Below are 25612 nucleotides of genomic sequence, written 5' to 3' on the forward strand. Positions count from 1 at the left end.
ATTTTCCTTCAACTTTCTCAAGAGGCAATGATGCAGAGTTTGTCTACCACTTTGTGTAGTCGGTAGCAATGATGTGAATGACAACCATTTTCTGGTAGATGGAAAGGCTTTCCCAAAAACTCCTCAATTAAATGTTAACTACAAAAGTCGTCTATCTCTACCTGTCAGAATGATATTATTATTATTGGCATCAATCCAGTGGTGATTTGTTAAGCAAACTCTGCCATCACCTGTGTTCTACTTAAAGTCTCTTGCTGGTACACACTTGAATTAAAGGTTATCTACACCCAAACATTTCCCCAAAAATTCCTAGACCTCAAACGTGTTCTCCTGATGTGGTTTAGGCAATGGTTGTGGACTTAGAACATCAAATGTAGTTGTTCTTCTATTTTTTTTTTTTTAAGTGTAATTTTGAGAGCGAAATCCTGTACTACTGGGAAGTATCTGAAACCTGGAAAAACAAAATGGAGTAAACTGAATTTTTAAAGAAAGAAAATACAGAATTGGTCAAAAAATACAACAGATTTTATTGGGCCCTAAATATGGAATGCCTAAATAGTATATTTCATTAACTCCTCGTCTCTTTTCCCAAGTGAATTTGTCTATCCAAGTCGTCTCACCTACCAGTGGTTGTACATACATGTTTTAATGAATCAGATCCTACTGCCTAAACTCCTCTGTGCTGCATCGAGTATTTCAACACCCTAACGTCACATCCAGACAAACATATCCTCCCTACCTCCTAACAAAATGAGGACCCAACTTACTGATGCCACTGTCATCGGAATAATATTACATTTAATGCAATATAATTACATTAAAAACCCTTATTCACCTTGCAATGCAGAGGGTCGTTAACATTGCACAGGTATGACATACTGCATACTCTATCAACTATGCCAAATCCCAGATGAAGCCTTGTAATTGTTGCATTCCAGCCCCTTTTGAAATCAACACCACCCCTATTATTAGACAGATCAGAGAATAACAACCCTAGGTGAATAATGAAGGAAATATGACATTGGACGTATGCCTATCCTCCTGTGAATAGAACCAGGGAAATACCTCACACATTTGATTACAACATAAATAGACTGATAATACTGATTAGTATGAAATATTTGGGAATGAAATCTGGGCACATAGAGGGGCAGACTTAACAAACAGTGCTTTTAAGGCCGCTGTTCAACAAGAGTTACGGTGGTCATAACAGCCGCAATGATAATACGTGTCTGTCAAGTACATAAACGTAACATATGTAAATCAGGAGCCAACACAAATTCATCCTCATCCACAATAAAACAAAAATCTTTCAAATAAAAATCTTATCTGAGTTCTAATAATGTGTGCAAATGTTTCTACTATACAGGAGACCATGTGTAGTAGTCTCTAATAGCCAAGAAAGGTTGACAGTGGAGCCTAAGGAACAGGTGCGTGGAGACACACACACACACATCTGGCTGGCAGACAGGACATGCGTAACATGTTAACAGGGGATGCTGGGATGCATGCAAGAGGCTACAGCTATGTCTGCGTTGCCAGGCAACAGAGAGTAAACAAGACGAAAGAAAAACACAATCAAATATCCATATAGACTATATTTATATATATATATATAAATATAATATGCATTTTAGACACTCCGTCACACACACACACACACACACACACACACACACACACACACGATCAATAAAATACGACGTTTTTACTGTACTGTCCTGACCCAAAAAGTAGTCCCATGAGCGCAAAAATCACTGATGCATTCATCCCCATTATTCTAAGACCAACCGTTGAAAAATAAAATCCAGAACAAAATCCATGACCCTTGCTCATTTTATATCATTGGGTGTGACACGTGGCGTCCATTGAAAGGCCAAAGGCCATCACAGAGCAGCCTTTTGCACTGTCACATTAGGGGCGCTAATTCAGAGCCAATTATCTGGCTGTAAGGGCAGGCAGCAGGACTGGTAGCAGGACCACAAGGGCAGGCACAGCAGCATTACATCTAGATTTACATAAGGATAGGCAAACTTGTGTTGTTACAATTTCAATTCCAACTTAAGGTTAGTATTTGATGCATTATCGTTTTCAGCCTTGTCCCTTCAGCAGGGTTTCATGCCCGCTGATAATAATGGTAAGAGAAACACTAATATTGACTAGTGAGAAGAGAGGAAATGCCTGTGGTGAATTCCACTGGCACTGATTACGTGTTCTCGTGAAGAGGGCCTAGGCTGTGTGGGGTGGAAGGACACGGCGATGTGAAAGGGCTGCAAGGGCAGAGTACAGGGCATGAGAAAGTAGAGCCAGGCACTATGGAATCCAAAGGAGGATGGGGTGGAGAGAAAAAACACGAGAGAAATCGGGTGGCGAAGACTGCGCCCCAATGTTATCTAGAAGGAATATGAGGCATTCTGCACGGGAGCTACAAGTCCAGTTCATATGATGCCACCTAATGACAACTGAATAGAAACAAAAATAAAAAATAAAAGAACACGGATTGAAACATTGCATAGTCAAATCCGATTTCTCGGTTTTCTACCGGGATGCAACACCGATCATATACTTTTCAACTGATGAGTATATGTGCACATCACAAAAGGTTTCAAACAGAAAAGACCAGACAACAGTTTATGAATCAAAGCCACAGTTCCAGAAGTCTATAAAAGCTCTATAAAACACAGTACATATGTAGGTATGCATGTAAAACACATTATATCATAGCTCAATGTGACATAAAACACACATTTATATTAGGCCTACTGCTTATAAAGCAGAGCACCCCTTTCCATAACAGCTGGTATCAGAATAGCAGTTGGGATGTCAAATTAGAGGTTGACATGGGAGTGAAAATGTACTCCTGTCTTGTCTTGTAAAAAAAAAAAAAATCCCCGTACAGTCCTGATCCCGCAACAGTTCTATAACCCCGGAAATGTTCCTGTCCCACCCCGATAAAAATCCCTCTGTGCCCATTTTTACAAGCGGAAATCAGAAATAACTTCCTCCATTAACTGCTGTTTATTTGTCCCTGTCATCACTAGTTACCACAGTCACAAAGTCATAAACCCCACCTAACCTTAATCACACTGCCTAACTCTCACCTAAAATGTCATTTTTAGTGTTCATGCATTTTTACAATACAGGCAATTTAGACTTTGTGGCTGTGCCATCTAGTGGAAATCGTCTGTCTCCCGCTTGGGTTGTGAGTAGCCATAGCAACTGCTTCGTTTGGCTGCTGCTCAGCACTCACGAGACCATTGCCTGCACACACAGCTAATATCAACCACATTACCAGATTTGGGCAATGAAGGCAGCCCTTCCTCTTACCCAGAGTTGGATGAACTCATGCATATGGGCATGTGTAATGGTGGGTCTCCGCGTGCATATAAGTTAAAGTAGTGACTGGCTACAACTGGAGCGAGGCATGAGAGTGAGTTGACGGAAGGGGGGAAATTAGCATTTATTTTCTTCTTCTTCTTTTTTCTTAACTAAACTACACTGAGTTTACAAAACATGCGGAACACCTTCCTAATACTGAGCTACACCCCTTTTGCCCTCAGAACTGCCTCAATTCGTCAGACCAGGCAATGTTTTTCCAATTCTCAAGTGTCCAGTGTTTTCATTCCTTAGCCCACTGCAACTGCAGTTCCTTGTTTTTTGCTGAAAGAAGTGGAACTTAAGTTGGTTGCCATAACCCATTCGAGTCAAGGTACAACGAGTTGTGCATTCTTTTATGGGTCTTTGGGCAGCAATATTCTACTGAACTGTCAGTTGACTAACTTGCTCTGCACAATGTGTCAGCCTCCTTTGTCCTCTTTCATCAATGACCCGTTTTCGACCACTGGCCTGCCGTTGGCTGGATGTCCTTTGAGTGGCGGACCATTCTTCATACACATGGGAAACTGTTAAGCGTGAAAAACCCAGCAGCGTTGCAGTTCTTGACACACTCAAAGCGGTGCACCTGGCACCTACTACTATACCCTGTTTATAGGCAATTAAAACCTTTTGTCTTGCCCATTCACCCTCTGAATGGCACACGCACACAATCCATGTCTCAATTGTCTCAATACTTAAAAATACTTATTTAACCTGTCTCCTCCCCTTCATCGACACTGATTGAAGTGGATTTAACAAGTGACATCAATAAGGAATCCTGTCCTGTTCCGAACTGACTAGAAATTTTCTCCCATTCCTGCCGGAATCAACCTCTGCCAACCTCTAGTCCAAACAACACCCTATTGCCTTTATATAGCACACACATTTTTAACAGGGCCCTTGTTCCAAATTAGAACCCTATTCCCTTAATAGTGCACTATCTTTGACCAGCGGCCATGTCCCAAATGGAGCCCTTTTCCTTTTGTAGAACACCACTTTTAACCAGAGCCCTATGTATATGAGAAATGCTGTTATCGACCAATGAGAGTGAGAGGTTTACGTCGGCCCCCGTCAAACGTAGTGCACTATAAAGAGAATAGGGTGCCATTTGGGATGCATCCCATGTCCTGCTCCCTCATACCATGTGGACGTGTTATGACCTTGACGAGTTATCTGATTACACTCAGTGTATCATCTGTGGCTAATGCGCTTGTGTTCAAAATGGGAGAGGAGTTAGCGTTGGCCTGGTTTCAACCTGGCCTCTCTGCTGCCTGTGCATCCACATTATCATACAGAGCAGACGCGTGCGTGTGCTGGGTAGTAAACTCACCACTACCCATCTCCTCTGGCTGAGCAGCTCTACTGTAATCTGTAGACTGCACACGTATGCCTACCTGAGTGGGAGTCTCTCTTACTCACACACTCACTGTGTGTGTGTGTGTGTGTGTGTGTGTGTGTGTGTGTGTGTGTGTGTGTGTGTGCGTGTGTGTGTGTTGTACAAGCTATTTTACTTGAGCATCAACAGTATATTCTCCAAATCAAGGAATCCAGACACTGCTTGGGCTCCATGTCTGTCTCCCACTGTTTGCAGCTGTCAGTAATCACCTTGACTGTAATGAATTCGTTCACGTTCCCTTTGATGCAGATCACCGTTTCAACCACAACATCTCTGCACTGGGCCAGGTACATCCGGGATTAAATGTTTACAGCTTGAGGCTGAGCCATGTATGCAATGGGCCTATTAGTCCTCAACAGTCCTCGTGCCAGATTATTCTGTGCATCTCCTCATCTGGAGTATTCCTAGGATGTCTGGTTTGGTCTTGAGGAAATTAAAGGCTAAATCCTCAGGATTGTTCTTACATTTATGGTGGATATATGGGTAGCCTTTTTACACATGTAAGTACACCTGTGATTCATCTAGCTTGTCAATGCAAGGACAATTATAATACCCAAGAGGGCCAATGTACTGAAAGTGTTTTTCTAACTAAAATTACATTTTAAAAAATCGAATTGTATGTGTCACATGCACAAAATACAGGTGGAGACAACTGTGAGTGAAATGCTTGCTTACGAGCACTTCCCAACAATGCAGAGTTAAAAACAATAATAATATAAATACAAATCTTTGATCAATAGAATCAGTTTTGTACTGATGTATTAACGTCCCTAATACTAGGGCTGTCCCTGAATCCCAATTTTGAGGTTTGAATCAGATTTGCCATTTAAAAACAAATACGGTATCATTCAAATCCACAATTTACAAATGTCAGCTAAGTAGCTATGGTTGCTAACGTTAGCTAGCATTCGTCACTGTATCTGCGCCAAAACTCAGTTATTTCTCATAGAATAGGAATAGATTTGAATATTTGGGGTCAACCCTACTTATTACTGTTGTGTGGAAGACATACCACTCTTGGTACTTAAATAAATACTTATAAGCACATCAGAGAAAGCTTACAGATCTTAAACATCTGCAGTACTACACGTATTAATGAGGGCATTATGCCTATCCTATTTAAGACTGAGTTATATTGCCCATATGACGGGGTAACCGCCTGAACAGAGAGAAACCATTGACAATTCAAGAAAAAAACGAATCACAATGCCTGAAAGGTCTAGAAAATCTATTTTTCTTGGTTTTCTGTGAGCAAATGAAAGAAGAAATCTACAGAACATATCTCATGACCATGCCAACAAGCTTGGAACCCTACCAAAACAAACAGACTTTTATCGCAAACCATTTTGAGCTGCTGGCATGCAATTTAGCTCAGGAAGATTAAATCCTGAGAATAAACATAGGTTTGTGAACGGAGCACGGAGAGGGAAGATATTTTCACTCACTGAGAAAAAAATAGATTAAATGGAGATTGTTGTGGATTCGTTCCAAATGCCATCCTATGCCCTATATGGTGTGCTACTTCTGACCAGGGCCGGTAGGGAATAGGGTGCCATTTGGGACACATCTACTTGGGACATTGTAGCCAGGCAGCCTCTTCAGAAAAAGCACAGCCTCTGTCATGTGATTAATAATGGAAGGTATTCCCTAGACTAAACCAAAAGATTCCACATGATTCCACTCACCACTCAAGTAAAAGAAGCATGTCATATTGCATAGATTCATACAATGCCATTTAAATGAAAGCTGCAATCCATATATAATACATTTAAAGTAAAAACATTTTTAATTAATGTACAAATCGCAGATTGCACCATTAAAGATTTGTTAATGACACCTGAATGGAACATGCACTCGGTCACTCACTGCTGTACTCCTCCACATTCTGTTGTTGGATCTGACAACTGTCGCAATGACTGACCATCACCAGTAATATTTCCTCATACATCCGAGACAAGTTGTAAAGTCAAGACCAGCGCAGCAATAAAATGTGAATCAAACAAAATGTCAAAACTGGTTCAGACTTAATCCATGTATTTTTTTTATCACATTGAAATCTCTATTTAAGCAGTAAGGCCTGAGGATTTATGGTATATGGCCTAGGGCTGTTCTTACGCACGACAAAATGCAGAGTTCCTGGATACAGCCCTTAGCCGTGGTACTGTATATTGGCCATATACCAGAAACCCCAGAGGTGCTATTATAAACTGGTTAACAAAGGAACAGTGTAACATTTGTTTTTTGTCATGCTCGTGTAATATTGTCTGATATTCCACATCCTTCAGCCAATCAGCATCTAGGACCCAAACTACCCAGATTATAATATACATTATACTGAATTTAGAAGGTGATAAACGGTGGTCTATGTCAGACCAAGTCTGCTAACTGAACTTGTAAGATCCTGTCCTCACAACAAGACCCGTTACTGCAACAGGTATAAACGTACCCGATGGGATAGTTTACCAAAAATGTAATCAGACATTCGTATCCCTCAAAAGTGGGTTACATAGATCCCACATCATGCAGTCAGAAAAATATGCAGACCTCAATCCCAAACTAATAGGAAAGATGAGCACCACCTAATTCCATTAGAATAACAAACTGAATCTGAAGTGAACCATCCCGTTAATACACACCAAATGCCATTCTTCCATATCCACCTCCTACCTTCCAGCCACTGCCTGCCTCCCGGTAGTAGGGGAAGTTGTCACAGATCCACTGGTAGATCTCGCTGAGGGTCATCCTCTTGTGCGGCGAGCCGTTAATAGCGAAGGTGATAAGGCTGGCGTAGCTGTAGGGTGGTTTGCCATCCCTATGCTGGGCCACCTCCTCCTGGTCCAGCATGTTTCCCTGGTCCAGTGGGGCATTCTTCTTTCCCAGCCCGTGGCCATGATGTCCGTGGGGGTACCCATGAGTGTGGTGTTGGTGCCCGGCATTGGACTTCTGGATGGCCGCCCGCATGGTAAGCTGGGGAAGCCAGTCCATGGAGGTCAGGCTGCTCCCTAGTTCAGAGGTCATGATGGTGAGGGGTTGGGGGACTCAGGGGCAGGGTGGGGAGATGCTCTCCTTTCGCTCACTGGATTGCTGTTGCACAGCGGCACCGGCTGAATTCTAGAAGAAAAGTAGCGTGTTTGCTCAACAACAGAAAAACTAGGAAGAAATTAACAGATATGAAACGGTATGCACTGCAGCTGACTGGACTACGGATGAATAGAAGTGTCAGGAGATGATAGTGTAGGTGTGTGATCAGATATGGTCAGGAGAGGGATTTGGTGCTCTTGATTCTTTTCATGAAATGGTCCAGATTTCAGCACAGCAAATACTGTGTCTGTCATAGCCTCCCTCAATATCAAACATATATTTGACATAGAAAGTGTTTCCTCTAAGTTTCAACTTCACTCAAAGCTGTACATTTAACCATAAAGAAACAAAGGCATCCGCAAACAAAGTCATTTGAGTTAATTTGACCAAATTCTTACTGTTTCAGTTTCTTTACATCTCTTCTCTGGCCCAAGCATCTGTGGAATGTACTGAACCGAAAGGTAGAGTAGTCCTTCTATGGTGCATGTTCATACGCTCCTCATTGAGGCTGTAACACAGAGAGCACACACAAAAGGGGAGTTTGTCAAGTCCTGGCTGACAACACTCATTAGTGACAAAAAAAATTACTATCGCAAAGCCACCCACCACAACAGCAACACTGTCAGAGTTCTGTCTATCTGGCTTGCTTCTGTCATTCTCCCTCCAACAAAGTAGAAACGGCAACTCGATCTGCGTAGTGACTAAAAGCTTGGGAATTTTTTTCACAACTGCCTGCCAAATGGGGGAACAGCACGGGAGGAATTCCAACTCCCCAGAGGAACCCGAAAACCCAGAATCTCCACTGTTCTCTGTCGACGTGCCCCACTCTGCTGTCAAGTCCAGGCCCACCTCTCAGTTTCAGACCTGAAGGTAGTAGAGCTTCTGCCACAGACAACCACAGTGCTTCAGAAAAGAAAGCTCTACTTTTAATTTGTTTTCAGCTATTTCTATAAGACTCAGATCCACACAGTACCATAATCCGCAAAGGTATGTAGAAGAACACAAACAGGGCTAAATGTTGCTGGACACAAATAACACTTCATATATTAATAAAATCTCAAATATATATTTCAGAGTATAGGATCATTTCAGTGTGGACCTGCTCAAAACCTGAAAATACAATTTCCAGGCTAAAACCTGGTCAGTAGTAGCCTCCAAAGGATACCTGTACATCTCTGAGCCCATACAACCTTCAAGTGTCCTTAAACAGAGACAAACACACCAGCCCACGCAATCACACACACACACACACACAGTATCATCTCCTGAAACTTCTAAGGCGGTCTACCAGGAATACAAAACTCTCGGTTTCTGCAGATCCCCCTCGAGAGCAACATACAAGAGAGGAAAACTAAGACAATACTCTGCCCGCAAACCAGTTTAATTACAAGTTGAAAAAACAAAAAATGTTTAACGCATATTCATCTAGCCAAACATGCTGAGAAAATGCTGGGTGAGCTTTTGTACCGCCACCCCCGTCTCTTCCTGAAGGCCCTTGACAGTGGCACTGTGAGAGAAAGCAGAGCCAGACCCCCAATCCCAGGAAGCCATCTTAATTAGTCCACCTTTCTGCTGCAGGGGGAAGGGGAAGGGGAAAAAAACAACACAAGTTATTATTTTTCCCTCATTAAGCATAGGCTTTAGCTGCAAATCAGGCTGCCACAAGCCCCGACCTGCTGTGCTGCTGTTGCTGCTGCTGCTGTTGTTGTTGCAGTTTAGAGCGTGGGCTTGACTGTTGTGATGGCATAGCGTTAGCATAGCGAGGCGCTAGGATGAGTAATACGCTAGAAGAGAGAGGGGGCATGACACTGCTTCTGGGAAAAAGGGGACCGAACACCCAAAGACAGTGATTACCCAGTCAACGAGTCCCACAGTGACTGCCCTAACCCATATACCTGGAAGCGCTCTGCCTATTGTATCTGAAGCAAGTGTGCCGTTACAGTTCATTTGTTTTCCTTCAAGTCTGCAGAGGCACGCCTTACTGAGCTTTCCAGAGTAAAACAGTTAAATAGGCTAGCTATTTTGAAGCATTGAGTTCCGTAGCACAGGCTCAATTGGTACACAGGGTTCAGAGCTAGTCTCTGATTTGTGGTTGTGTGTTAATACCATCACTGAGGTATTTAGCTTCTGTAACCACGGCTCAGCCATGATGAAGCAAGCTCCTAAATCAAATATCTGAATGTAACCTCAACTTGTACCACAGCCATCCATAGAATAATTGCCTGTCATGAGAGTTACTTGACACATAGTAATTATAGGCAAAAACAGGAAGACTTTTGGGAACCCTGATACCTTGGATAGAAGGTGCTTGTGCCAAGTCTGCAAATGGATTCATTAAAGGGGCAATCAGGTGGGTAGACAAGCGGTTAAGAGCACTGTGCCAGTAACCGAAAGGGCGCTGGTTTGAATCCCTGAGCCGACAACATGAAAAATCTGTCCATGTCCCCATGAGCAAGGCACTTCACCCTAATTGCGCCTGTAAGTCGCTCTGGATATGAGCGTCTGCTAAAATGACTCAAATGTAAACAAACATCTAATAAAACACATTAATATTTCATGTCAAATATCGAATAACAGCCTCCAATGAATTTCACATCAGAGGGATTCTCTCGTTCTCCTTGCAGCTGGTAAGTAAGGAACCTTTCAAATGCATAATAGTGTGGTGACACCAATACAATCACAAGCACAGCCACAGGAAGTAGGGGTGCTGAGGGTGCTGAAACACCCCCTGAAAAATCTGAACAAAATCTGAAAAATTATTTGTATTGCTTTTGAAAGAAACATGTTCTCACAAAAGTAATGCCCTGGGTATTTACCAGCCTTGTATTAGCTGACTGTTACAGCCAACTGTAGCACGGGCAAAAAAATAGTTTTGCCGCCCGCCTTCGACAACAAATTCTCAGCAAAAATGTAATAAATTCACACGGCTATGATCACAGGACTCTACATCTAAAGACCCCCTTTGAAAAGATACACAAATGATTGCCAGTCTAGAAGCCTATACAGTTGAAGTTGGAAGTGTACATACACCTTAGCCAAATACATGTAAATACAATTCCTGACATTTAATCCTGGTAATAATTTTCTGTATTAGGTCAGTTAGGATCACCACTTTATTTTAAGAATGTGAAATGTCTGAATAATAGTAGAGAGAATGATTTATTTTAGGTTTTATTTCCTTCATCAAAATCCCAGTGGGTCAGAAGTTTACGTACACTCAATTAGAATTTGGTAGCATTGCCTTTAAATTGTTTAACTTGGGTCAATGTTTCAGGTAGCCTTCCACAAGCTTCCCACAATAAGTTGGGTGAATTTTGGCTCATTCGTCCTGACAGAGCTGGTGTAACTGAGTCAGGTTTGTCGGCCTCCTTGCTCGCACACCCTTTTTCAGTTCTGCCCACAAATTTTCTATAGGATTGAGGTCAGGGCTTTGTGATGGCCTCTCCAATACCTTGACTTTGTTGTACTTAAGCCATTCTGCCACAACATTGGAAGTATGCTTAGGGTCATTGTCCATTTGGAAGACCCATTTGTGACCAAGCTTTAACTTCCTGACTGATGTCTTGAGATGTTGCTTCAATATATCTACAACATTTTCCTCCCTCATGATGACATCTATTTTGTGAAGTGCACCAGTTCCTCCTGCAGCGAAGCACCCCCACAACATGATGCGGCCACCCCCATGCTTCACGGTTGGGATGGTGTTCTTCAGCTTGCAAGCCTCCCCCTTTTTCCTCCAAACATAACGATGGCCATTATGGCCAAACAATTCTTTTTTGTTTCATCAGACCAGAGGACATTTCTCCAAAAAGTCTGATCTTTGTCCCCATGTGCAGTTGCAAACCGTAGTCTGGCTTTTTTATGGTGATTTTGGAGCAGTGGATTCTTCATTGCCGAGCGGCCTTTCAGGTTATGTCGATATAGGACTAGTTTTACTGGGGATATAGATACTTTTGTACCGGTTTCCTGCAGCATCTTCACAAGGTCCTTTGCTGTTGTTCTGGGATTGATTTGCACTTTTTGCACCAAAGTACATTCATCACTAGGGGGCAGAACGTGTCTCCTTCCTGAGCGGTATGACGGCTGCGTGGTCCCATGGTGTTTATACTTGCGTACTATTGTTTGTACAGATGAACGTGGTAGCTTCAGGCATTTGGAAATTGCTCCCAAGGATGAACCAGCCTTGTGGAGGTCTATAATTGTTTTTCTGAGGTCTTGGCTGATTTCTTTTGATTTTCCCATGATGTCAAGCAAAGAGGCACCGAGTCTGAAGGTAGGCCTTGAAATACATACACAGGTACACCTCCAATTGACTCAAATGATGTCAATTATCCTATCAGACGCTTCTATAGCCATGAATAATTTTCTGGAATTTTCCAAGCTGTTTAAAGGCCCAGTCAACTTAGTGTATGTAAACTTCTGACCCACTGGAATTATGATACAGTGAATTATAAGTGAAATAATCTCTCTGTAAACAATTGTTGGAAAAACACCTTGTGTCATGCACAAAGTAGATGTCCTAACGGACTTGCCCAAACTATAAATTGTTCACAAGAAATTTGTGAAGTGTATGTAATAAGTGTATGTAATCTTCCGACTTCAACTGTATTCAAAGCCATATCCCTGTAATGCTTGGAGAAGATCTTATGTCAAGTGTTATTGAAGTGTTGTGGTTGCAGGTTCACTTAGCACATATAAAGCCTTTTCTTTTGGGGGGTGTTGCTATAGACCACCAAGTGCTAACAGTCAGTATCTAATTAATATGTGTGAAATGCTTGATAGTGTATGTGATGTAAATAGAGAGGTCTACTTTCATGGGGAACGGAATATTGACTGGTTTTCATCAAGCAGTCCCCTCAAGAGGAAGCTTCTTACTGTAACCAGCGGCTGTTTTTTTATGTTGTTTTATTTCACCTTTATTTAACCAGGTAAGCGAGTTGAGAACAAGTTCTCATTTACAGATGCGACCTGTCCAAGATAATGCAATGCAATGCGACAAAAACAACACAGAGTAACACATGGGATAAACAAACACAGTCAATAACGCAATAGAAAAATCGGTGTAGAGTGTGCAAATGAAGTAAGGAGGTAAGGCAATAAATACGCCATAGTGGCAAAGTAATTACAATTTAGCAATTAACACTGGAGTGATAGATGTGCAGATGAGGATGTGCAAGTATAAATACTGGTGTGCAAAAGAGCAGAAAAACAAAAACAAATATGGGGATGAGGTAGGTAGTTGGTTGGATGGGCTAATAACAGATGTGCGGGAGATATAAGTCTCCAACTTAAGTGATTTTTGCAATTCGTTCCAGTCATTGGTAGCAGAGAACTGGAAGGAAAGGTGGCCAAAGGAGGTGTTGGCTTTGGGGGTGACCAGTGAAATATACCTGCTGGAGCGCGTGGGTGTTGCTATGGTGACCAGTGAGCTGAGATAAGGGGGAGCTTTACCTAGCAAAAACTTATAGATGAACTGGAGCCAGTGGGTTTGGCGATGAATATGTAGCGAGTACCAGCCAAAAAGAGAGTATTTAGGTCGCAGTGGTGGGTAGTATATGGGGCTTTGGTGACAAAACAGATGCACTGTGATAGACTGCCTCCAATTTGCTGAGGCTATTTTGTAAATGACATCGCCGAAGTCAAGGATCGGTAGGATAGTCAGTTTTACGAGGGTATGTTTGGCAGCATGAGTGAAGGAGGCTTTGTCGCGAAATAGGAAGCCGATTCTTGATTTCATTTTGGATTGGAGATGATTAATGTGAGTCTCGAAGGAGAGTTTACAATCTAACCAGACACCTAGGTATTTGTAGTTGTCCACATATTCTAAGTCAGAACCGTCCAGAGTAGTGATGCTAGACGGGCGGACGGGTAGCGATCGGTTGAAGAGCATGCATTTAGTTTTACTTGCATTTAAGAGCAGTTGGAGAGTTGTATGGCATTGAAGCTTGTCTGAAGGTTTGTTAACAGTGTCCAAAGAAGGGCAAGGGCAAGATGTACATAGAATGGTGTCGTCTGCGTAGAGGTGGATCAAAGAATCACCCGCAGCAAGAGCAACGTCATTGATATATACAGAGAAAAGAGTCGGCCTGAGAATTGAACCCTGTGTCAGCCCCATAGAGACTGTCAGAGGTCCGGACAACAGGCCCTCCGATTTGACACACTGAACTCTGTCTGAGAAGTAGTTGGTGAACCAGGCGAGGCAGTCATTGGAGAAACCAAGGCTGTTGAGTCTGCTGATAAGAATACGGTGATTGACAGAGTCGAAAGCCTTGGCCAGGTTGATGAAGACGGCTGCACAGTACGGTCTTTTATTGATGGAGGTTATGATATCGTTTAGGACCTTGAGTGTGACTGAGGTGCACCAGTGACCAGCTCGGACACCGGATTGCATAGCGTAGAAGGTATGGTGGGATTCGAAATGGTCGGTGATCTGTTTGTTAACTTGGCTTTCGAAGACTTTAGAAAGGCAGGGCAGGATGGATATAGGTCTGTAACAGTTTGGGTCTAGAGTGTCTCCTCCTTTGAAGAGGGGGGTGACAGCGGCCGCTGTCCAATATTTAGGAATCTCAGACGATATGAAAGAGAGGTTAAACAGACTAGTAATGGCGGCGGATAATTTTAGGAAGAGAGGGTCCAGATTGTCTAGACAAGCTGATTTGTGGGGATCCAGATTTTGCAGCTCTATCAGAACATCAGTTGTCTGGATTTGGGTGAAGGAGAAGCAGGGGGGGCTTGGGCCAGTTGCTGCGGGAGGTGCAGAGCTGTTGGCCAGGGTTGGGGTAGCCAGGTGGAAAGCATGGCCAGCCGTAGAGAAATGCTTATTGAAATTCTCGATTATCGTGGATTTATCGGTGGTGACAGTGTTTCCTAGCCTCAGCGCAGTGGGCAGCTGGGAGGAGGTGCTCTTGTTCTCCATGGACTTTACAGTGTCCCAAAACTTGGAATTAATGCTGCAGGATGCAAATTTCTGTTTGAAAAAAGCTAGCCTTAGCTTTCCTATGACTGAGTATATTGGTTCCTGACTTCCCTGAAAAGTTGCATTTCGCAGGGACTATTTGAAGCTAGTGCAGTATGCCACAGGATGTTTTTGTGCTGGTCAAGGGCAGTCAAGTCTGGAGTGAACCATGGGCTATATCTGTTCTTAGTTCTACATTTTTTGAAAGGGGCATGCTTATTTAAGATGTTAAGGAAGGCACTTTTAAAGAACAAGCAGGCATCAATATCCTTCCAGGATACCCAGGCCAGGCCGATTAGAAAGGCCTGCTCGCAGAAGTGTTTTAGGGAGCGTTTGACAGTGATGAGGGGTGGTCGTTTGACCGCGGACCCATAACGGACGCCGGCAATAAGGCAGTGATCGCTGAGATCCTAGTTGAAAACAGCAGAGGTGTATTTAGAGGGCAAGTTGGTCAGGATGATATCTATGAGGGTGGCCATGTTTACGGATTTGGGGTTGTTCCTGGTAGGTTCCTTGATAATTTGTGTGAGATTGAGGGCATCAAGTTTAGATTGTAGGACGGCCGGGGTGTTAAGCATATCCCAGTTTAGGTCACCTAACAGTACGAACTCTGACGATAGACGGGGGGCAATAAATTGACATATGGTGTCCAAGGCACAGCTGGGAGCTGAGGGGGGGGGTCTATAACAAGCGGCAACAGAAGTCAACAAATGAGAGTGCCTGGGGACACACAGGGCCTGGGCTAACCTCTACATCACCAGAGCAACAGAGGAGGAGTAGGCTGAGGGTACGGCTAAAGGCTATAAGAACTGGTCGTCTAGTGCGTTGTGAACAGAGAATAAAAGGAGCAGATTTTTGGGAGTGGTAGGATAGATTCAGGGCATAATATACAGACAAGGGTATGGTAGGGTGCGAGTACAGTGGAGGTAAACCTAGGCATTGAGTGATGATGAGAGATGTTGCATCTCTGGAGGCGCAAGAGATGTAATAACCTGTAATCTGGTTTAGATTATTAATCAACCTACCAGGGTGTTTACAAACACTAAAGGAATAAGATCATCCACATGTATCTATCACATTTTTACTAATACTGTAGACCTTTCTTCTAAAGCTGTATCCGTACCCATTGGACGCAGTGATCACAATAGTGGCTATATCCAGGAAAGCCAAAGTTCCAACAGCTGGGCCTAAAATAGTGTATAATCATACAAAATATTTTGCTGTGACTCTTGTGTTGATGATTTAAAACATATTTATTGTTCTGATGTGATTAATGAGGAGCATCCAGACGCTGCACTTGATGAATTTATGAAATTGCTTCTTCCAATCTTTGATAAACCTGTTAAGAAACTGACTGTTAGAACTGTTTAGGCTCCAAGAATTGTTGAGGAATTTACAAACTTTATGGTTGAAAGAGATGGAAGGAGTGGCTAATAAGTCTGGCTGCACATCTGACTGGCTTACTTATTGCAAATTGAGAAATTGTGACTAAACTCAACAAAAAGAAGAAGAAACTGTATTATGAAGCCAAGATCAATGATATAAAGAATGATGGGAAAAAACTTGAGTACTTTAAAGGAAATTATGGGCAGAAAGACAAATTCAACTCCATATTTCATTGAATCAGATATTCCTTACGAAACTATTTGATGTTGTCACACCCTGACCATTGAGAGCCTTTTTATTCTCTATTTTGGTTAGGTCGGGTGTGCCTAGGGTGGGTAATCTAGGTTGTTTTATTTCTATGTTGGCCTGGTATGGTTCCCAATCAGAGGCAGCTGTTTATCGTTGTCTCTGATTGGGGATCATATTTAGGCAGCCATTTCCCCACTTTTGTGGGATCTTGTTTTTGTGTTGTTGCCTGTGAGCACTCCAGAACGTCACGTTTCATTTATTCTTTGTGAGTTTCACAAATAAAAAGATGTGGAACCCATATCACGCTGCGCCTTGGTCCGAATGTTATTTTGACGATCGTGACAGATGTTGCCAATTATTTGAATGATTATTTCATTGGTAAAGTGGGCAAACTTAGGCAGGAAATGCCAACAATGAACAGTGAGCAATTGTATTCATGTATTTAAAAAAGATAATGAAAGAAAAGCATTGTAAGTTTGAATTTGGTAAAGTTAGTGTGGGAGAGGTGGAAAATGTTTTGATATCAATCAATAATGACAACCCTCCTGGTATTGACAACTTAGATGACAAACTACTGAGGATGGTAGCGGACTCTATAGCCACTCCTATCTGTCATATTTTTAATCTGAGCCTAGAGGGAAGTCTTTGTCCTCAGGACTGGAGGGAAGCCAAAGTAATTATGCGACCCAAGAGTGGTAAAGCGGCCTTTACTGATTCTAACAGCAGACCTATAAGCTTGCTGCCAGCTCTAAGTAAACTGTTGGAAAAAATTGTGTTTGACCAAATACAATGATATTTCTGGGTAAACAAATTAACAACAAACTTTAAGCATGCTTATAGAGAAGGGCACTCAACATGTACTGCACTGACACAAATGACTGATGATTGGTTGAAATAAATGTATAATAAGAAGATTGTGGGAGCTGTACTGTTATATTTCAGTGCAGCCTTTGATATTATTGACCATAACCAGTTGTTGAAAAAAACTTGTGTTATGGCTTTTAAAACCTTAGCTCTGAATCCACGATATGGCAATCTAATAGAACTCAAAGGGGTTTCTTTAATGGAAGCTTCTCTAATGTCAAACATGTAAAGTGTGGTGTACCGCATGGCAGCTCTCTATGCCCTCTACTCTTTTCTATTTTTTTACCAATGACCTGCCACTGGCATTAAAAAAAGCATGTGTGTCCATGTATGCTGATGATTCAACCAGATACGCATCAGCAACCACAGCTAATGAAGTCACTGAAACCCTTTAACAAAGAGTTGCAGTCTGTTTTGGAATGGGTGGCCAGTAATAAACTGGTCCTGAACATCTCTAAACCTAAGAGGATTGTATTTGGTATAAATCATTCCTTAAGTTGGGGCGGCAGGGTAGCCTAGTGGTTAGAGCATGGACTAGTAACCGAAAGGGTGCAAGTTCGAATCCCCGAGCTGACAAGGTACAGATCTGTCGTCCTGCCCCTGAACAGGCAGTTAACCCACTGTTCCTAGGCCGTCATTGAAAATAAGAATTTGTTCTTAACTGACTTGCCTAGTAAAATAAAGGTAAAATTTAAAAATTAAAAGTTCTAGACATCAGCTGAATCTGGTAATGAATGGTGTGGTTGTTGAACAAGTTGAGGATACTAAATTACTTGGCATTACTTTAGATTGTAAATTTCCACGGTCAAAACATATAGATTAAATGGATGTAAAGATGGCGAGAGGTCTGGCTATAATAAAGAGATGTTCTTTTTTGACACCACACTCCAAAAAAGAAAGTTAGTCTAGTTTTGTCTAATCTTGATTATTGTCCAGTCATGTGGGCCAGTGCTGCAAGGAAATACCTAGTTAAGCTGCAGCTGGCCCAGGACAGAGCGGCATGTTTTGCTCTTAATTGTAATCAGAGGGCTGATATAAATACTATGCATGCCAGTCTCTCTTGGCTAAGAGTTGAGGAGACTGACTGCATCACTTCTTCTTTTTATCAGAAACATTAATGTGTTGAAAATCCCAAATTGTTTGCATAGTCAACATACACACAGTTCTGACACACACACTTATCCCACCAGACATGCCACCAGGGGTCTTTTCACAGTATTATATAGAGCCCCAATTGCATGGAACCTCCTTCCATCTCATATTGCTCAAATAAACAGAAAACCTGGTTTCAAAAAAACAGTTAAAGCAACACCTCGCGGCACAACGCCTCTCCCCTATTTGACCGAGATAGTTTGTGTGTACGAATTGATATGTAGGCTACGTCAATCAAAATCAAATGTATTTATAAAGCTCGTCTTACATCAGCTGATGTCACAAAGTGCTGTAAAGTAACCCAGCCTAAAACCCCAAACAGCAAGCAATGCAGGTGTAGAAGCATGGTGGCTAGGAAAAACTCCCTAGAAAGGCCAGAAACTAGGAAGAAACCTAGAGAGGAACCAGGCTATGAGGGGTGGCCAGTCCTCTTCTGGCTGTGCCGGGTGGAGATTATAACAGAATATGGCCAAGATGTTCAAATGTTCTTAATGACCAGCAGGGTCAAATACTTATAATCACAGTGGTTGTCGAGGGTGCAACAGGTCAGCACCTCAGGAGTAAATGTCAGTTGGCTTTTCATAGCTGATCATTCATTGTATCTCTACCGCTCCTGCTGTCTCTAGAGACTTGAAAACAGCAGGCCTGGGACAGGTAGCACGTCCTGTGAACAGGTCAGGGTTCCATACGTGTGCCTTTATTTTTTTTAATGTATTTCTGTCCTTGAGCTGTTCTTGTCAATTGATGTGATGTATTATGTCATTCTGTATTATGTTTCATGTTTTGTGTGAACCCCAGGATGAGTAGCTGCTGCTTTTGCAACAGCTAATGGGGATCCTAATAAAATACCCCAAAATACCAAAACTGAAACACTCTGGGCAGAGAGAAAGAGGGGTGATCCCAAAGAGGATTAGATTAGCAGGACTTTGGTAAATGCATTGATTCCTATTATTCCTTATTATCCTGACTTTCAATATTATATCATTTGCCTGAAACTAAAACAGATATGCATATTTTGGTGAACGAGATTAGGGCCCGTAATATGTTCCTTCCCCTGTTCAAAATAAAGTGACAAAAGCCTGTCTGCCACACAGGTATGGTGCCTTCAAGAGGGAATAGTGAGCAATAGGGCCCTTTAAATTTTATTTGCAACTTTTAGCCTCTTCCTAAAAAACATGAGCACTAACAAAATGTTGAAAAAAATAATCATAATAATTTTCAGTGACTTTAAACATGATTTGAACATATTTCAAAAAGCCCTGAAATTAGCACAACCCTGTGAACTGGTTATGAGACTCACAACTGGGCATATTGTCCATTTTTAGAAGAGTTTGGGCCTGTGTGTTATTGTTATTGTATTCGCCCATTAGACTTTTGTGGCTGGGATGCACTCACTCAGATGATTGCATCGCTAACAGCCCCCCGTTGCTCGCCAGGCTTTTAGACCGAGAGTGGCTTTACACTTTACACCGAGAGTGGCTTTACGCATTTTAATAGGGATTCTGAATGGAGTGAGAGAGAAGCAGGAATCCAAATATTTTCTATCGGAAGAAGGCAAAGTAATGACAACCCCCGAGTGTGATGAGCTGACGGGGTTTCCGAGGAGGACTGTGTTGTGTGGCTATGCTAATGTTTCAAAAGGAGCCTGTCGGCACGCCAAGAACTGTCACGTCTGGGAGTACTGGGCATTGGAAAAAGGGAGAAAAAAAAGGTCCAAAAAGGCAAACCCATGTTCATAATTACTTTCCGCCTCGATGCCAGACGACATTGCATCTGAAAAAAGTTCAATTATAAGATACTGAGGCAAAGCCGATGCCTTTTTTTGCGGGTTCTTGCTCATCTTTCAATAAAATTGAGTTAAGCCCCATGTTTAACTCCTGGAGAAGAGAGCTTGATAATTACTTCTCTAAGATCTGTGGGCGTGGTTGGCTGTCATTCCACATTGATATATAATATCATTCACTTCAGCTATCTGATCTGGTTGGATTTATTGTTAACGCTCATTTGACTCAGTCTCAAGGCTTATTCATGGGGAACACTTAAGCTATGGTTTTTCCTTACATCCCGGGATTCAAATTCAGTATCATACATTTTCACTATGGCTCTTTGCTAAACATCATTTTGTCTTGTGTCAAACTTTATTTTGCAGGGAGCAAACGGTTCTTTCAAAATATACAGTAGCTATCTTCTGCAGGGACACGGGTGCATACAGTATAATTCATGATCCACCTATATTTATCTGACGATATTCATGGTTACTCATTGCCACTTCATTCTTAAGTTCTGCATGCAATGCATAGGCATAGTCTTTATAATATAGCCTTTGTTGTATCAAATTGTATTGTCATTTGTACAGGTTAGGCAATCATATTCACTCATCATGGGGCTATGACATTTTTATGTTGATCTAGCACGGCTCTAGCGCATGTTTGCAGTCTAGGCTTTATGTTTAGATTCAGGTGTGTAACCCACAGGCCTACTATTTCCCCTTAACATGTTGTGCTGTTTCTTCTCCACTCGCTATCGCTCTCTCCTCTCTACTAATTCTAGTAGAATGTATGGAACGGCATATAACACCGGCACGTCTTTCATGGTTGTGCCCTGCCGGCCACTGCTCTACAGGCTGATTGCTGTTGTGCTGTTCACAGATACACTGAGTGTACACAACATTAAGAACAGGCTCTTTCAATGACAGCTTTCACCTGGATTCACCTGGTCAGCCCCTTATTGATGTCACTTGTTAAATCCACTTCAGTCAGTGTAGACGAAGGGGAGGAGACAGGTTAAAGAATAATTTTGAAGCCTTGAGACATGGATTGTGTATGTGTGCCATTCAGAGGGAGAATGGTCAAGACAAAAGATTTCAGTGTCTTTGAACGGGGTATGATAGTAGGTGCCAGGCACACCAGTTTGAGTTTTTTGATGGGTTTTTTACATTCAACAGTTTCCTGTGTGTATTAAGAATGGTACAACACCCCAAAAAATTCAGCCAACTTGACAACTGTGGGAAGCATTGGAGTCAACATCCCTGTGGAGCACTTTCGACACCTTGTAGAGTCCCTGTCGTTTTGGAACTAAACTATTCATTCAATACATAAAATGATTTTGCTATAATGAATAATAGGTCTAATGAATATCAATTGACACAATATTATGGCCATAGATGAGCAAAGTAACCCTGATATGTATCAAATTAAATTTTAAAACATTTTACATGTAATTGTACAATTATTTTCTTCGATATGGTTTTGCATAAGGAAAATTGAAGGTATTTTTCTATTATTTAATATGGTGTTTAATTTTTGCTAGAAATTGAATATAGAATAGAATATATTCTATTTTCTATTGTATGTGTTCTACCAGTAATCAACATATTGTTCAATGTAAATAAATAAATGGCCAGTGTTTATTCTTTGACTTTAACTAATATTTTTTTTTTTTGCTGTTGCCAGCATACCACACTGTATCCCACTGCTGGCTTAACTCTGAAGCTAAGCAGCGTTGGTCCTGGTCAGTCCCTGGATGGGAGACGAGATGCTGCTGGAAGTGGTTTCAGAAGGCACTAGGATGCACTCTTTCCTCTGGTAAAAAAATATATGTATCCCAATATGCAGGGCAGTGATTGGGGACAATGCCATGTGTAGGGTGCCGTCTTTCAGATGGGATGTTAAAACGGGTCACTAAAGATCCCTTAACACTTATTGTAAGAGTTAGGGGTGTTAACCCTGGTGACTTGCTAAATTCCCAATCAGGCCCTCATACCATCATGGTCACCTAATCATCCCATGCTTCAAATTGGCTTATTCATCCCCCTCCTCTCCCCTGTAATTTTATTTATTTATTATTATTTATTTATTTAACCTTTATTTAACTAGGCAAGTCAGTTAAGAACAAATTCTTAATTTCAATGACGGCCTAGGAACAGTGGGTTAACTGCCTGTTCAGGGGCAGAACGATAGATTTGTACCTTGTCAGCTCGGGGGTTTGAACTTGCAACCTTCCGGTTACTAGTCCAACCACTAGGCTACCCTGCCACCCCAATTATTATACAGGCTGTTGCTGTAAATGAGAATGTGATCAGTCAACTTACCCATTTAGTTTTTTTTGCCGCGGTATCAAGCATTTTTTTGGTATTGCGTATTGTTTCGGTATTGTGTATTGTGATAATAAACCTGGTAACGGTATCAAAGTCAAAAATCTGGTATCGTGACAACACTACTCGATTCTGGTAAGTTACCATTTTTCTCTCTAAATTGTTGGGAAGGGCCCGTAAGTAAGCATTTCACTGTTTGTCTACACAAATAACATCAGCAAAGACTTGGGAGTTTTTCAGGTGTTTCTAATAGGTACTAACTCAGGGGGTGAATACTTATCTAATCAAGGTTTTTTAGGGTTTTATATTTCATTAATCGTCCACTTTGACATTAGAGTATTTTGTGTAGATCATTGACAGCATGTGAGGACTGAAAATAGTTAGTGCAAAAAGGGTCATTGTAGATAACCGAGTAGCTACCCAGACTAACTATTTACATTTGAGTCATTTAGCACTCTCTCTTATCCAGAGCAACTTAGAGTAGTGAGTGCATACATTTTCATACCGGTTCCCTGTGGGAATCGAACCCACAACCCTGGTGTTGCAAGCACCATGCTCTACCAACTGAGCCATACAGGACTACGATGACCAAAGTGAGCCGCTGTTGTTGGGAAGTCAAAACTGTCCAACTTCTTGGAGCAGCTTGCAATGGTCATCAGTCTCATTACATTGTCCTCAGGAAAGAGCAATCTTGAGGCAGTCTTTATGCTGTTTTGGAGAAAGAATCCTCTCTCAGCGGGCACACTGTAAACGGGGATAATCAACACAATCCTCACCAATTTTGCCCAGTAGGGGCACACTTAGCTGAAGTCCCTTATGATGACCTCAAGTCCTTTGCGTGAGTAAAAATGGAAACACACACACCCAAAACTAATTTCCAAGCAGCGTGAGGATTTAAGCGTATTAAGTATATTTGCCTTTGAAGTTGGAGCACATCAACTGGTATTTTCATCAATTAATAAAAATGATTATTTTGCAATGGTTTTATTTTTCTCCCAGACAATTTGGCTGGCAACAATTATATTTATTAGGTTTTTTTTGTGTTTTTTTTTGTGTTTAAAAAAAAAAAAAAAAAAATCGGCCAAAAGTCGTCATATACCGGCTATCGGAAACCCTGATCTATTCAGGTGGTATGCGAATTAAGGTCTTTGGAAAAATGTCGATGTAAAAACTTCTAATGTAATGATATTGAACTCAAAACATGCACATATTGAACAGAGCAATAGCTGAGTTTCTGTTTGGATCATGTGCCATTCTATGACTTTGGCTAATAGGCTTTCTTTTTTTGCCGTGGTATCATTTTGGTATTGAGTATTGTAATGGTATCCAGCAAACCTGGTATCGATGTCAAAATTCTGGTATCAGTACAACCCTATGTAGATGTTGCCTGTAATCCATGGCTTCTGGTTGGGATATGTACGTAAGGTGGCTTTGTTGATGCACTTATTAATGAAGCCAATGACTGATTTGTTGAATTCCTCAATGTTATCGGATGAATCCCGGAACATATTCCAGTCTGTGTTAGCGAAACAGTCCTGTAGCTTAGCATTCGCTTCATCGGACTACTTCCGTATTGTGCGCATCACTGGTACTTCCTGTTTGAGTTTTTGCTTGTAAGCAGGATTCGGGAGCATAGAGCTATTGTCAGATTTTCCAAATGCAGGTTGAGGGAGAGCTTTGTATGCGTTTCTGTGTGTGGACTAAAGGTGATCTAGAATTTTGTTGCCTCTAGTGGCACAGGTGACGTGGTAGTAAAAATGCGGTAAAACAAACTTCACCACATTAAAATCACCGGCCACGAGAAGTGCCACATCTGGGTGTGAATTTTCTTGTTTACTTATGGCCCTATACAGCTCGTTGAGTGCAGTCTTAGCGCAAGCATCTGTCTTTGGTGGTAAATAGACAGCTCCAAAAAAATAAATTCTGACAAAAATGTAAACGCAACATGTAAAGTGTTGGTTTCATGAGCTGAAATGAAAGATTCCATAAATATTCTATAAGCACAAAAAACGTATTTCTCTAAAATGTTGAGCACAAATTTGTTTACATCCCTGTTAGTGAGCATTTCTCCTTTGCCAAGATAATTCATCCACCTGGCAGGTGTAGCATATAAAGAAGCTGATTAAACAGAATTATCATTACACAGGTGCAACTTGTGCCGGGGACAACAAAAGGCCACTCTATAATGTGCAGTTTTTTCACACAAGTCAATGCACAGATGTATTATATTTTGAGGGAGCATACAATTGACATCGGAGCTGTTGCCAGATCATTTAATGTTCATTTCTCTACCATAAGAGAATTTTGCAGTGCATCCAACTGACCTCACAACCACATGCAACCATGCCAGCCCAGGACCTCCACATGCTGCTTCTTCACCTGCAGGATTGTTTGATACCAGCCACCTGGACAGCAGATGAAATTGTGGGTTTGCACGACCAAAAGATTTCTGCACAAACTGTCAGAAACCATCTCAGGGAAGTTCATCTATGTGCTCGCTGTCCTTATCAGGATCTTGTCCTGACTGCAGTTCAGCGTTGTAACCGAATTCATCTTCGATGGCCACTGGCACACTGGAGAAATGTGCAGTTCATGGTTGAATCCTGGTTTCAACTGTACTGGGCAGACGGCAGACATGGCATCATGTTGGCGAGCGGTTTGCTGATGTCAATATCGTGAACAGAGTGCCCCATGGTGGCCGTGGGGTCATGGTGTGGGCAGGCATAAGCTACGGACAACGAAGACAATTGAATGCACAGAGATACCGTGACGAAATCCTGAGGCCCATTGTCGTCCCATTCATCCGCCACAATCACATCATGTTTCAGCATGATAATGCACGGCCCCATGTCGCAAGGATCTGTACACAATTCCTGGAAAATGTCCCAGCTCTTCCATGACCTGCATACTTACCAGACATGTCACCCATTGAGCATGTTTGGGATGCTCTGAATTGACGTGTATGACAGTGTGTTCCAGGTACCGCCAATATCCAGCAACTTCGAACAGCCATTGAAGAGGAGTGGGACAACATTCCACAGGCCAATCAACAGCCTGATCA

At 41.9% G+C, this 25612-nt stretch overlaps 1 protein-coding gene and 1 non-coding gene across 2 annotated transcripts in view; both read right to left on the reverse strand.

Annotated features, from left to right (window-relative positions):
* LOC115132109 (forkhead box protein J3-like) overlaps nucleotides 1-25612 on the reverse strand; it is a 101832-nt gene that overhangs the window by 49926 nt on the left and 26294 nt on the right. Inside the window, exons 2-3 of the mRNA XM_029664364.2 lie at nucleotides 8251-8360; nucleotides 7439-7882 (exon numbers count right to left, since the gene is read on the reverse strand). Coding sequence (XP_029520224.1) covers nucleotides 7439-7789 — 351 coding nt within the window. The 5' untranslated portion in view covers nucleotides 7790-7882; nucleotides 8251-8360. The remainder of the gene's footprint in view (nucleotides 1-7438; nucleotides 7883-8250; nucleotides 8361-25612) is intronic.
* trnaa-ugc (transfer RNA alanine (anticodon UGC)) lies at nucleotides 23060-23130 on the reverse strand. The gene has a single exon. It is a non-coding gene; the product is annotated as a tRNA-Ala (tRNA).

The sequence above is a fragment of the Oncorhynchus nerka genome, linkage group LG7, assembly GCF_034236695.1.
Source record: "Oncorhynchus nerka isolate Pitt River linkage group LG7, Oner_Uvic_2.0, whole genome shotgun sequence".
NCBI classification, from domain to species: domain Eukaryota; kingdom Metazoa; phylum Chordata; class Actinopteri; order Salmoniformes; family Salmonidae; genus Oncorhynchus; species Oncorhynchus nerka.